The sequence below is a fragment of the Atta cephalotes genome (assembly GCF_000143395.1).
Source record: "Atta cephalotes unplaced genomic scaffold scaffold00089, whole genome shotgun sequence".
Lineage (NCBI taxonomy): Eukaryota > Metazoa > Arthropoda > Insecta > Hymenoptera > Formicidae > Atta > Atta cephalotes.
Window position 1 is genome coordinate 585,830 of NW_012130153.1, and position 12,807 is coordinate 598,636.

Genomic DNA, 12,807 nt, shown 5'->3' on the forward strand with positions numbered 1-12,807 from the left:
TNNTATATATATATATATATATATATATATATATATATATATATATATGCTGTTTTTTNAGACGAAATTGTAACCGTTCTGCGCATAAATTCTGCCATTTTAAATATTTCGTGGTAACTTTGAAATGACATATCATGAAAATGAGCAAAAATGAGTACGGTGATACGTATCAAATAAAAACGTGTAATAAAGATAGTTAGACGAAAAAAAAATGCATAAATTTACATTTTGTCGATTTCTAAAGAACAAAAAATGTCAATGTTAAAAATGGTACGTAAGAAATATATAATATATAATTAATTAATGTTAATATTAATTATTAATTATTAACTGTGAATTGTTAATGTTATATGAATTGTTAATGTTATGTTTTAATAATATTAATTTTATTCATGTAGGACGCATCCGTTCCTCTCATTTTAATGTAACAGCATACAAAAAATCTTATTTATAGATGCAACTTCTTTTAGGATGTTCGCACTGATATAAAAAAAAAATTAAAATCTGATGTAGTGTTGAATTTAAAATTCATGAATCAGCGATGATATACAAGTATAAGCTTCAACAGTCAAGATTCGAGTGTATTATTTTATATGATTTTTTAATGGCTACTATATTGCATGTCATATTTTGCCGAACGCGCAGTAAACACAATATAATTTAAGAGGGACTTTCACCTTTGTAGGCGTAAAAAAATCGAAAATTTTTTCCTTATTTTGGTTCTTACATGTGTGTAAAATATCCCTGTAAAAGAATTTTTTTAATTTGCAATATTAACTGAGTTCAAATACATAAAAGCGCACGGGAGCCTCTGAACGCTTACCAATGCAAATCGTCATACTGTAGATCAGAATTATCAAGAGAAGCCAAAATAGCTCGGTGATTGGAGAGATGATATAAAACGAATTATATGAAGAGGAGAAAGGATTATTATCTAGCCCTGGTATTATACTATAATCATAAGTGCACTAAAACTTATTATATATATGTGTAAAAAATCAAACTAAAACTTTAAACGCATTTTTCTTAAAATTTTTCTGATTTTCGGAACTGATAACTAAAAAATGAATTAAGATATCGACTTAATTCTTTTTTCTTCTTGAGCTTAATACTTTTGCGCATAGCACAAACTATAATCATGATTTTACAATAATTCAATTATTCACAAAAAAGTACAAATATTTTAGGAAAAAAATTAATTTTTTTTAATGCCACCATTTTTACAAATTTCAAGCATTGACATTATTTTAATTCATGCCATAGCATGACTCATATAATTAACTAACGGCACTCATATAATTAATAAAAATGAAAAAAATTTTGATTTCAGATGATTTGCAGAGTCAATATTACTTCCGTTATGAAGAGGTGTTTTTGCAGAAAACCCCCTAATTCGATTGCAATTTGGAGACATTAAAATGCATATTCATCTAATTAAAAAATATTTTTTTACTATTTAAACATAACATAATTTTATGCAAAATTCTGTATTGTTCTATATATAATGAATTTTTTTTTAAATTCATAAAACTGAGCTAATTTTACGGCCGGCAAAGATAAAACCTCCCTTAATAATTTGTTCATTTTCTCAGATGAATGATAAATCTGCAATAATTAAAACCACAATTAATACTGTCTGAACAACAATACTGCCTGAAAAGAAAATGGAAACTTCAACTTCAAAATTTCAACTTCAACTTCACTTTCATTAAATTTGTGTAAGCAAATTACATTACCAATCATGTTTATTTGCCCGGCAAGCAAGATGCTTTGTCTTCCATCATGCAATCAAACATATTTCTTAAATTGGAGATTTTACAGAAATGTTTGCATTTTGCGAGAGCAATAGCTTCATAAACTGTACATTGCATTCTGAGAATCATTTATAATTTTTTATCGTTTATAATTTGTATGAAATGATATAAAAGTACCTAATCGTCAAATTAAATTAATTTATTTTGATAGATATATATAAAGAAATAAAAATAATTTTATATTGTATATATAATTTATATTATGAAAACTTATTATGAAAACTATTTTTTTAGAATAGATAGTAGAAACTGATCGTTATCTCAATTATAATTCAAAATACATACTCGGGTGATAATTCGCTGGTCCCTCGATGCAGACACGCAACCATCATTACTCATTGAAGAAACCGCCATTTTTTGTCATCAATTGACAACGAGAAACGGGAAAAACGTCAAGGAATCACAAGGATTCTTCATTCGTGGATTTTACAAATAATTACATTGATGTCTCTCTTTAATTTCCCATATCTTTCCTTCATATCAATCACGACTTTTCCTCGAACTTGGTTCAAAGAGAATGTTTAACGATTCACCTAGTCCGAGCCACGTGATTGCACGTGCCTCGTCTTCTATCCTTTTCTCATCTCTCCCACCTCCACTACTATTATTCTTTCTCTTTTTCCAAGCATATATTTATATTGTCTTTCACGATTTATTCCAAGGAACACGATTTATTCTAAGACACGAGATCCGAGAAAGTCACTTCCGAGGTCTCCTTTCACAATTTCAGTATATTTATCCATTTTCTTTCTTTCCTCCTTTTGCAGTCGCATCAATCCGTTTCTCTCTCTCTCTCTCTCTCTCTCTCTCTCTATCTATCTATCTCTCCGTCAACGCAGCCAAGCAGTATCTTCTGCTCTTCGACGGATCGGAGACATCGGAGGGAACAGTGGTGGATAACGTGCGAGTGTGAAACGTTCTAAGAAGAAGTTTCCCCCAAGATGTATTCCAAGACCATCAGCAATCATCAGGCGAATAAGGAGCACGTGCTCGCCGTGTCCCGGGATTTTATCGCGCAGCCTCGTCTCAGTAAGTAGCGTCCACGTCGGTGACGAGGTGGAGACGTTCGTATACGTAGGGCATCCGCAATTGGGCGTAGCATCTGATCGATTCCCGAACTTGGAGTCAGCTGATCTCACTTGAAATTCTGTCTGCATTTTTTTTCGACAATTTCTTACGCGCAGTCCTAAGAGATGAGATTGCCGTCATCCTCCCATGGAGATTTGCGAATCTGCGAGGGATGGAGAGACGATTCCTCGAGGACACTCGCGGATTTTATCGTTCTCGAAGTTCCCTCGAGCCAGCATCATGTGATCATGAGCAACTCGTGTTTGCTTGAATGGCCTTTGTAGCCACGTACTTTTGATTGCTCTTTAAGTATTTTTAAAAAGTTTAGAATAGTCTGAAGACAGTTTTTTGATTTTGAAGATAAGAAAATAATTTTCCGAAATGTTTTTCTTAATTGAAAGGTATTTAAATACTCTTGTGATATTTTCACCTATGGGCGTAACCTTATTACAATACTGATAGTATTCATGAAATTATAATATAATACAGTTTGAAGGAAATATAAATGCTGAACAAATATTGAACAATATATGGATATTATATAATATATTTAAAATAATTTTGATAATTATAAATTAATGAAGGCTTTGTAATCGATGTAAATAGAATTATATTCTTAGAATTATTCTTGGAAAAGGTTTAGTTTAATACAATAAAAAATGTTTATTGCCATATGTACAATGTATTTTTATTTATTGCTATTATATAAATTTATATACAAATATCAATTTACATGTCTCAATTTTATATGTCTAAGATAAATACAAAGTTAACAATAATTGTTTTTTTTAGCTTATAAAACAGTATCTGGAGTAAATGGTCCATTAGTGATATTGGACGAAGTGAAATTTCCAAAGTTTGCTGAAATTGTACAATTGAAGCTCGCTGATGGCTCCTTACGTTCCGGTCAAGTTTTGGAAGTCTCTGGCTCTAAAGCAGTGGTCCAAGTTTTCGAGGGTACATCTGGCATTGATGCAAAGAACACTCACTGTGAATTCACCGGTGATATTCTGCGGACTCCGGTGTCCGAGGACATGTTGGGCCGTGTTTTCAATGGCTCGGGAAAACCGATTGACAAAGGACCACCTATCCTTGCCGAGGATTATTTGGATATTCAAGGACAGCCTATTAATCCGTGGTCTCGTATCTACCCAGAGGAAATGATTCAAACTGGAATATCAGCCATCGACGTTATGAACTCTATTGCTCGTGGCCAAAAGATTCCTATTTTCTCCGCTGCTGGTCTGCCACATAATGAAGTATATATTTTTGTTGCTTGCTTTTAATTCGCAGAGGATATGTATATATGTACATCTCTTATAGGATATGTATATTTCCTATAAGATATATATATATTTATAGGACATGTACACTTAAAATTCAGTTTTTTGTGATACAAATTTTGTAACTTTGGCATTCTAAAAAACAAAAAGATTTCACCCTCCAATTTTTACTTTACAGATTGCCGCGCAAATCTGTCGTCAAGCAGGTCTTGTAAAATTGCCTGGTAAATCAGTTCTCGATTCTCATGAGGACAACTTCGCCATCGTGTTCGCGGCTATGGGTGTCAACATGGAGACTGCACGTTTTTTCAAACAGGACTTCGAAGAAAATGGCTCTATGGAGAATGTGTGCCTGTTTTTGAATCTAGCCAACGATCCGACGATCGAGAGAATCATCACGCCTCGTCTTGCCCTAACGGCAGCCGAATTTCTGGCCTATCAATGCGAGAAACACGTGCTAGTTATTCTCACAGACATGTCCTCGTATGCTGAGGCGTTGCGTGAAGTCTCAGCCGCACGTGAAGAGGTACCAGGTAGACGTGGTTTCCCTGGCTATATGTACACCGATCTCGCCACGATCTACGAGCGTGCCGGCCGTGTGGAGGGACGCAATGGCTCCATCACGCAAATCCCAATTCTTACTATGCCGAACGATGACATCACTCATCCAATTCCCGATCTTACCGGATATATCACTGAAGGTCAAATCTATGTCGATCGTCAGCTGTACAATAGGCAAATCTATCCACCCGTGAATGTGTTACCGTCTTTGTCGCGTCTCATGAAATCTGCCATTGGCGAGGGTATGACGCGAAAGGATCACTCTGATGTGTCCAACCAATTGGTGAGTTGATGTAAATTACGAAAAAAGTTATAAGAATATTTTTAATATATGAAATAAAATTATGCTATACTTTTTCACAGTTCTCTTTTTTATAATTATTCTAAAAATACTTACTCATAATTGTTTTTTATAATTGTAAATATATCTTTTTCAGTATGCGTGTTACGCTATTGGAAAAGATGTTCAGGCGATGAAAGCCGTCGTGGGAGAAGAGGCGTTGACGCCAGATGATCTGTTATACTTGGAATTCCTATCGAAATTTGAGAAAAATTTTATCTCGCAAGGCAGCTACGAAAATCGCACGGTCTTTGAATCATTGGACATTGGCTGGCAGCTTTTGCGAATCTTCCCCAAGGAGATGCTTAAGCGAATCCCAGCCAGCACCCTCGCGGAATTCTATCCGAGAGATTCCCGTCATTAAATCGTTTTATTTCTCTCGTCTTATGCATAAACTTATTTTAATGGAATTGCGCGTACAAATCCGATTTATCTTCTCTTCGACATTAAAACACTCCTGTATCTGCAAAAAAGATCGATGTAACGTGATAAGAGAATGATTAAAGAGAATAGTTAAACGGTGTATACATTATCAGATAATAAAGAAAAAAAGGAAGAAGTAACGCGCTTTTGTTGCAGGCTAAAAAATATTAACGTTACAAGCTTACAGGATTGTATATCGTTTTTGATGTTGTGTAATGAGAGTATAAAATGGATAGTAATGATATTAATATATAAAGTAAACTGAAAAATTACAAACAATTTATGAGCTTGCATGTGAAAGTTGCAAGTTGCAGATCCAAGGTTACATATATTATCTCTGGAATCTATTATAATAAACACTGGATATAATATTGTTTCAATATTTGAGGATGTGTTTTGCTTTAGAGCTACTGCTCATTCACGCCAATTATTGTAAAGTGTAATATATCTTACAGTATTAACGTAGACGAAAAGCATAGAGGAATCTTTGATTACGTTGTATTTGTGCGTTCCCAACATTCCACAACGAAATTCACATATATAAGATTCTTTGCGTTTGAATCAATCTGAAGGAGAGATATTTAACACAATATGTACAGTTATCTCTAGAGAATGTTTTGAGCGAAACATCGTCGTGTATCGTCTTGTAAAAGACAGAACTGTATATGTTAGAAATAGAGAATTAAAGGAGAATTGTTGTCTTTAAAATCGTTTATTTAATTTTTTTTATACCAATATTAAATTTCCTTGTTTATACATTCGTAATTAGTGAACATTTTGTTCACAAATTTTGGCAGAGTTCAGATTGAAAGAATTTAAAAGTGTGCAGATTGAGAAAGCATCTTTGATTAACAATAGCTACAATTCTCGTTTAATATTATTATTAAACCGTTAAATATTACTCGTTATCGAGCAAAAGAAAAATTATCTAAATTAAAAAATATATTTAAATTAATAACGAGGAAAAATAAATTTTAATTTCTTTAAATTTAAATCTGCCGCTTTAACTACAATGAAAGATGGAACATGTATTATGTCGTAGCACATCAGCCATTATTTTTTGAAAACGCTGATTGGCTGTCCGGATATTGGATAGTTAATCGGTGAAAATCTGGCTAAAATTGCTAGATTAGGCGCGTTCAAGTTGACAAAGCGGCTAACCTGCTCGTCGATCACATGAACATAATTGGTTGTTACTTATAGATCCAACCAATCATATTCAATCGCTCGGTAAGAATGCTTTGCCGTCTTGAATTTGCCCATTGATTGAATTTGAAATGATTTAAAAAGGATGTTGCTTACTCTTTTTACTGGTTCGCGCTATTTCTATCATTAGCAATAATGAAGTAAGCGAGCTGATTTTCAAATAAAATGAGTGTTTGAACGCGTGAGATGGTAATAATTTATAGGATACTTATATTTTTTCTTTTCTACTTTTAACGTATTATTTTTGGAAATTTCAGTTCAATATATGGAATAGGGTTATGTGAACTATGTTTATAACTTGTAATTTATATATATTGATAAAATAATTCAGAATGAAAGAAAGAAAAAAAGCTAAGTGTGTCTATCGAATCAATTAAATTAAAGTATCTAACCAAATATCTAACCAGTCATCTAACCAAAATCCATATTTTTTAATGACATGGAATTAAACAAGAATAAAGTAGATTATATATTTGTATCTTGTATTTATATAATGTATCTCTTTTTTTGTATGGATGCAAGATTCGATCATTGGCTCCTAGTCAAAGGGGAAAGCGACCTTTGCTCTTGGATGTACCACATGACATTGTAGAATTAACTCAGTCAGAAAATTATATACAAGAGTCCAAAAGAAGAACCAAGAATGTCAAAGATATACAAATACCAGAACGCAAAGTTGTTCCTCTTTCTGATAATGGTATCTGCACGATGCAAAAAATAGTATCTGAGCACGTAAGTTTATTTATAAACCATTACAATCTTTGTTTTATACCTTTATTAATTTCATTGCTGTAATAAAGTAATGTATGATATTGGATTAGGAAGAGAGAGTTAGAAAACTTCTTAGTAAACCTTTTCAAATACCAATACCTGGTTACCAATTATCTGGACGAGTTCTTGGATTACGTCTACCAGGACCACGTAGGCCATTGCATGATCCTGACGAACCCAATGCATTAATTGTTTATTCACCACCAGAATTATCAGAGCATGATAGACTGAAAGTAGATCCGTATGTATTAATGTGTTTCTAAATATGTACATATATTTTATACTTCTTATAGTACAGTTTAAGTGCAGTTTTATGTTTAAAATCATATATTTTAAGATCAAGTTATAAATATATTTAATTTAGTACAAGTTATATATATTTAAATTATATATATTTAATTTTTGTAGATGTAAACAACTTGTACATGTAGTTGTAGATCCTATATTGTGCAATGTGTTACGACCGCATCAACGTGAAGGTGTAAAATTTATGTATGAGTGTGTAACAGGCAAACGTATAGAAAATGCATATGGCTGCATCATGGCAGATGAAATGGGACTTGGTAAAACACTGCAATGCATAAGTCTGTTATGGACATTGTTGAAGCAGGGTAAAGTGCTTAAAGTTGACAAAATTAGAAAATAGAAGGAATAATATAATCAAAAAATATTTGTGTAGGTCCGGAGGCTAAACCACTAATAGAGAAAGCAATTATAGTCGCGCCTAGCTCTTTGGTGAAAAATTGGTACAACGAAATTAACAAATGGTTGAATAACATGGTCAATACTCTTGCTATTGATGGAGGAAAGAAAGCAGACATTGATACGCAACTCATCCGTTTCATGAAAACTTATGGCAGATGCGTAACTCCCATTCTCATTATAAGTTATGAAACGTTTCGTTTACATGCACACGTTCTGCATCAAGATGAAGTGGGCCTCGTATTGTGTGATGAAGGTCATCGTTTAAAGAATTCTGAAAATCAAACGTATCAATCCTTGATGGGTTTGAAAGCTAAAAGAAGAGTGTTGCTTAGCGGAACGCCTATACAAAATGATCTTTTGGAATATTTTTCCCTCGTACATTTTGTTAATCAAGGATTATTGGGAACTGCACAGGTAAACAATTATCGTCTATTATCATATAATATTAACATATTATTATTTTAATACACATGATATATAGACTTATATCACTGAAATTATTCTTTCAGGAATTTCGAAGAAAATATGAGACGCCCATATTACGTGGCCAAGATGCGGCTGCAACAGACGCGGAACGTATAGTTGCTCAAGAACGTTTGTCTGATTTAGTATCCATTGTTAATAAATGTCTCATTAGACGTACTAGCGCTTTACTTTCGAAATATTTACCATTGAAGCACGAACTCGTAGTATGCATAAAAATGGGAGAACTACAAACGCAGTTGTATAAGAATTTCATACAAAGTGATAGTATAAAAAGATCTATGGAAGGTATAAATTTAATTCTAAATAATAATCTTTAAGATAAAAAATAATGTCTCGCCAGTATTATATAATGAAACGTATGAAATATATATATTTTATATTCTTTTAATATATAGAGAATGATAATTCAAAGAAAACAGGCAGTCTGTCTGCTTTAGCAGCCATAACTCTCTTAAAAAAGCTGTGCAATCATCCTGACTTGATATATGACAAAATTAAGGAAAAGGCAGACGGATTCGAAAAAGCTGCATCATTGTTACCACCAAATTATTCTACAAAGTAAAATTAATTTATTTGATGAAAAAAACGCGTCAATAAATAAACCAGAAATTTTTGTTTTAGAGAACTGATGCCAGAATTATCGGGCAAATTGATGGTTCTGGATTGCCTACTAGCGTCTATTAAAACTACAACCAACGATAAAATAGTACTTGTATCCAATTATACGCAGACTCTTGATTTGTTTGAGAAACTCTGCCATAAACGTTCCTATAATTATGTGAGACTCGACGGGACAATGACGATTAAGAAGAGAGCGAAAGTAGTCGACAATTTTAACAGTGACAGCAGCAATGATTTCATCTTTATGCTCAGTTCGAAAGCCGGTGGATGTGGTTTAAATCTTATAGGTGCGAATCGTCTCGTCATGTTCGATCCAGATTGGAATCCCGCAAACGATGACCAAGCGATGGCCAGAGTGTGGAGAGATGGTCAGAAGAAACCGTGCTTTGTTTATCGTTTTCTTTCTGTTAGTATTAGAATAATAATATTTTTATCAAACAATAAATAATGAAAATATTTTCTTAGTAATATAAAAATTGTAGATTTATTTATAAATAATTAAATCGATAATATAGATATTAAACGATGTAATATGTTTTTATATTTCTAGACTGGAACGATAGAGGAGAAAATTTTTCAGAGACAAGCCCATAAAAAAGCATTGAGTTCCACGGTTGTCGACCAAGAGGACGATGTGGCAAGACATTTCACCATAAACGATTTGCGCGATTTATTCAAGTTGGAGGAAAATACTGTTTCTGATACGCATGCAAAGTATGAAATCGCAAAACTATTGTTTTAAGATTATATGTATCTGAAACAAGAATAATACTATTATTCTTATTTAGGTTCAAATGCAAACGTTGTATTAATGGCATCGAGGTGAAAGGTCCTTTGGAGCAATCCGATTGCAATTCCGATCTGTCCGACTGGCGGCACTCACATAATCCACGGCATTTGCCGGATATACCGTTACGACAATGTTGGGCTAGCGGTATTTCGTTCGTTTTTCATCATCGTTCGCATGAACAAGTAAAATGACTCTTGTCTAATGACAATCTGTTAGTAATTTGTTTCAAAATTTTACATAATTATAAGAATTAGATATTGCAAATATTGATAAAAAATATAACTGTAACAAATTATCTTGTTAAGACATTTATTTAAGCAAAGTTAGTTTTTCTTTCTTGAAAATAAAAAACGTATCAACTCGGAATTTTACTTTAATACATAATTTTTTAAAATACACTCTTATTATATTCAAAATTCAATTGATTTTGTAAAAGATGATTGCAAAATATGCTTTGCAAAAACGCGGGTGCAATTTGTATCAATATAAATGTGCCTTACATTTTGTGTAAATAAGTTAGTTACGTTTATGTATAAAAAAAATAATTTTGGATAAAAAATAAGAGATATATTTTTACCTTTCTCCAGATGTAAATGTATAAACTTTGAAACAATACAGTGTTTAAGATGTTATTAATAAGAAATATTTCATTTATGTACGAAAATTAAAAATATTTTTATTAAATACTTGTGATATATATATTTTTGTCAAAGTGAATAAAAGAATAAATATAAGATGTTCACAATAATTTTAAAGATTTTAAAGAAATTCTTTAATTTTAAAGAATTTTTCTGTTGGAAGTTAATGAGGAACAAATTATTCTCTAAAAAGTTGTGAATTTTTAATTTTTAATTTTTAATAATTTCCACAAATATAAAATATTCAAGTTCAAATAAATGAAAATTGTAAAAAACAACCTTAAAACGGTGCGTCAATTGATTATTTTTGCCATTTGAAATTTGAGATATCCTAAAAAGATGAATTAGTATATGATTGTATTTATAATATCATATGAATATCCTCCGAAGCAAAATTTATATGTTTCAACATTTTTTCTGTAAAATCAATCAATTTCTCCCCTTATCAGTTTTATATTCTCTGATAATCTTTTCACGTTTTATCTAATCAAATGAAAAACAAATTTTTTTTAATCGTTGGGATAATGCATTTACTAATCGTTACAAAAACAAAATCATAGTTCGTTTAACAACATAATAAATAAACAAACATACACGTGCAACATAATCATGTGCAAGTATTGAAAAAAATGATTTTAACGATAAACAGATTGTACAACGTATGTATAATCTTTCATTATCATTCTCCATGCTCATTTGACTCGTGAATCCCGTGATCACCCGTGATTGCGCGCTCGGGAGATACGCCGAGTCACGCACCTGCGCTCACGAGGCCGAATGTTTTCAGATCGCGTAGTAGATCTGATAGGCGTCACGCCTTTTGCAGCAGTTCCGTATGCGGGACAACAGCGGTATTGAGGAATTCTGTCTCGCACGGCGGTGATGGGCGGTGAGCGGTAATGGTGAGAGATCGGCCGCGCTTGGATCGCTTGGGAGTCTTCGGACGGGGGACGGACGGGGAAAGATGGATTTGTAGATGCGGGAAGCGAGCGGGCGCGCGGCATGCGACCACGTGACCGACAGACGCGGCACGTGATTGGCCGAGCCACGCGTCGCTTTCCCTCCTGACCCGCTGCCCGTTGCTCGCTTGTTCCGCCACCGCGCCATCCGACGGTTTCCGCAACGAGCGTCTGGCTGGGAGGCTCAGAATAGTTCCAGATGTGGCCATGTTTAGTTTCGATCTCCGAAGTTTTGCGCTCATCGTCATATAAACCGCTACATTTTTATACTGACTGCTGAAAGAGTAAATAATACGCATCTGTCCGACCGATCTCGTACTCTTCGTCTTTGCCTGCGACTCATTTATTCGCTGCATATCCACATGCTGTTTTAACGCCCTTGCCGAGAGATCCGAATCTCTGAACGCGACGCAGAGACGCGAACGAACGAAAGAGAAAGAAAGACGAAGAGAGAGAGAAAGAGAGAGACATTTTGTTTGTCGTCGCGTTTGACCGTCGCTCCGCCGATCTCGTTCCGACGGGACGTCGGAGCAACGCGAATCCGTGACACCTTTGGATTCTCCAACTCCGAGATTGCGAGATTTTTCGTTCTCGTTCGTCCTGTACGTTCATACCGTACATTCTTCATTCTCTCGGCAAGAGTCGCGAAGCATTGCAAAAATCCGCTCCGTCGCTCCCTATCTCTGTTGCTCTCGGGATACTGAACGTTCGTCGTTATTTGGAGAAAGAAAGAAAAGAAAGAGGGAGAGAGAGAGAGAGAGAGAGAGAGAGAAAACACCAACGTCATTGTCGTAAAAGAAAATTTCGTGTCTTCGTACGGTTAAAATCGCAGAAGTGAAAGCATCGTTTATTTCGAGGAAGGGGGTGAAAAAGAACTTCTCATATCCGAGAGAAAGAGCCGCTTTCTTTTTCTTTCTCTCGATTCCTTCCCCCTCTTTCTCCGCCACTCCCCCTCCCTCCCCCCCATCGCCTTCTTTTTGTCTCATTTTCCAGCGGGTTTTCGACGACGAGTACGCACGCGCGAGCGCGTTCTCATTTTCAGCGCGTCGCACTTCCGTTTCGGGCACGTCGCGCGCGCAACGACGTCACACTCAGACACACAAAACGGACGCCGGCGGGGGGCAAGGCACACAGGGGATAGG

General features: G+C 34.4%; 2 protein-coding genes across 2 annotated transcripts; both read left to right on the forward strand.

Annotated features, from left to right (window-relative positions):
* The first annotated feature begins 2,755 nt into the window (after positions 1-2,755).
* On the forward strand, positions 2,756-6,197 carry LOC105624815 (V-type proton ATPase subunit B). Its single transcript, XM_012206166.1, has 4 exons — positions 2,756-2,843; positions 3,675-4,141; positions 4,344-5,009; positions 5,164-6,197. Exons 1-4 carry the CDS (start codon positions 2,756-2,758, stop codon positions 5,428-5,430), a joined length of 1,488 nt encoding a protein of 495 aa, XP_012061556.1. The 3' UTR covers positions 5,431-6,197.
* A 318-nt stretch (positions 6,198-6,515) lies between these two features.
* LOC105624825 (DNA repair and recombination protein RAD54-like) lies at positions 6,516-10,259 on the forward strand. The gene is made up of 10 exons (XM_012206177.1): positions 6,516-6,584; positions 7,218-7,427; positions 7,517-7,707; positions 7,875-8,077; positions 8,146-8,585; positions 8,681-8,942; positions 9,053-9,215; positions 9,279-9,684; positions 9,829-9,992; positions 10,067-10,259. Exons 1-10 carry the CDS (start codon positions 6,516-6,518, stop codon positions 10,257-10,259), a joined length of 2,301 nt encoding a protein of 766 aa, XP_012061567.1.
* The last annotated feature ends 2,548 nt before the right edge of the window (positions 10,260-12,807 follow it).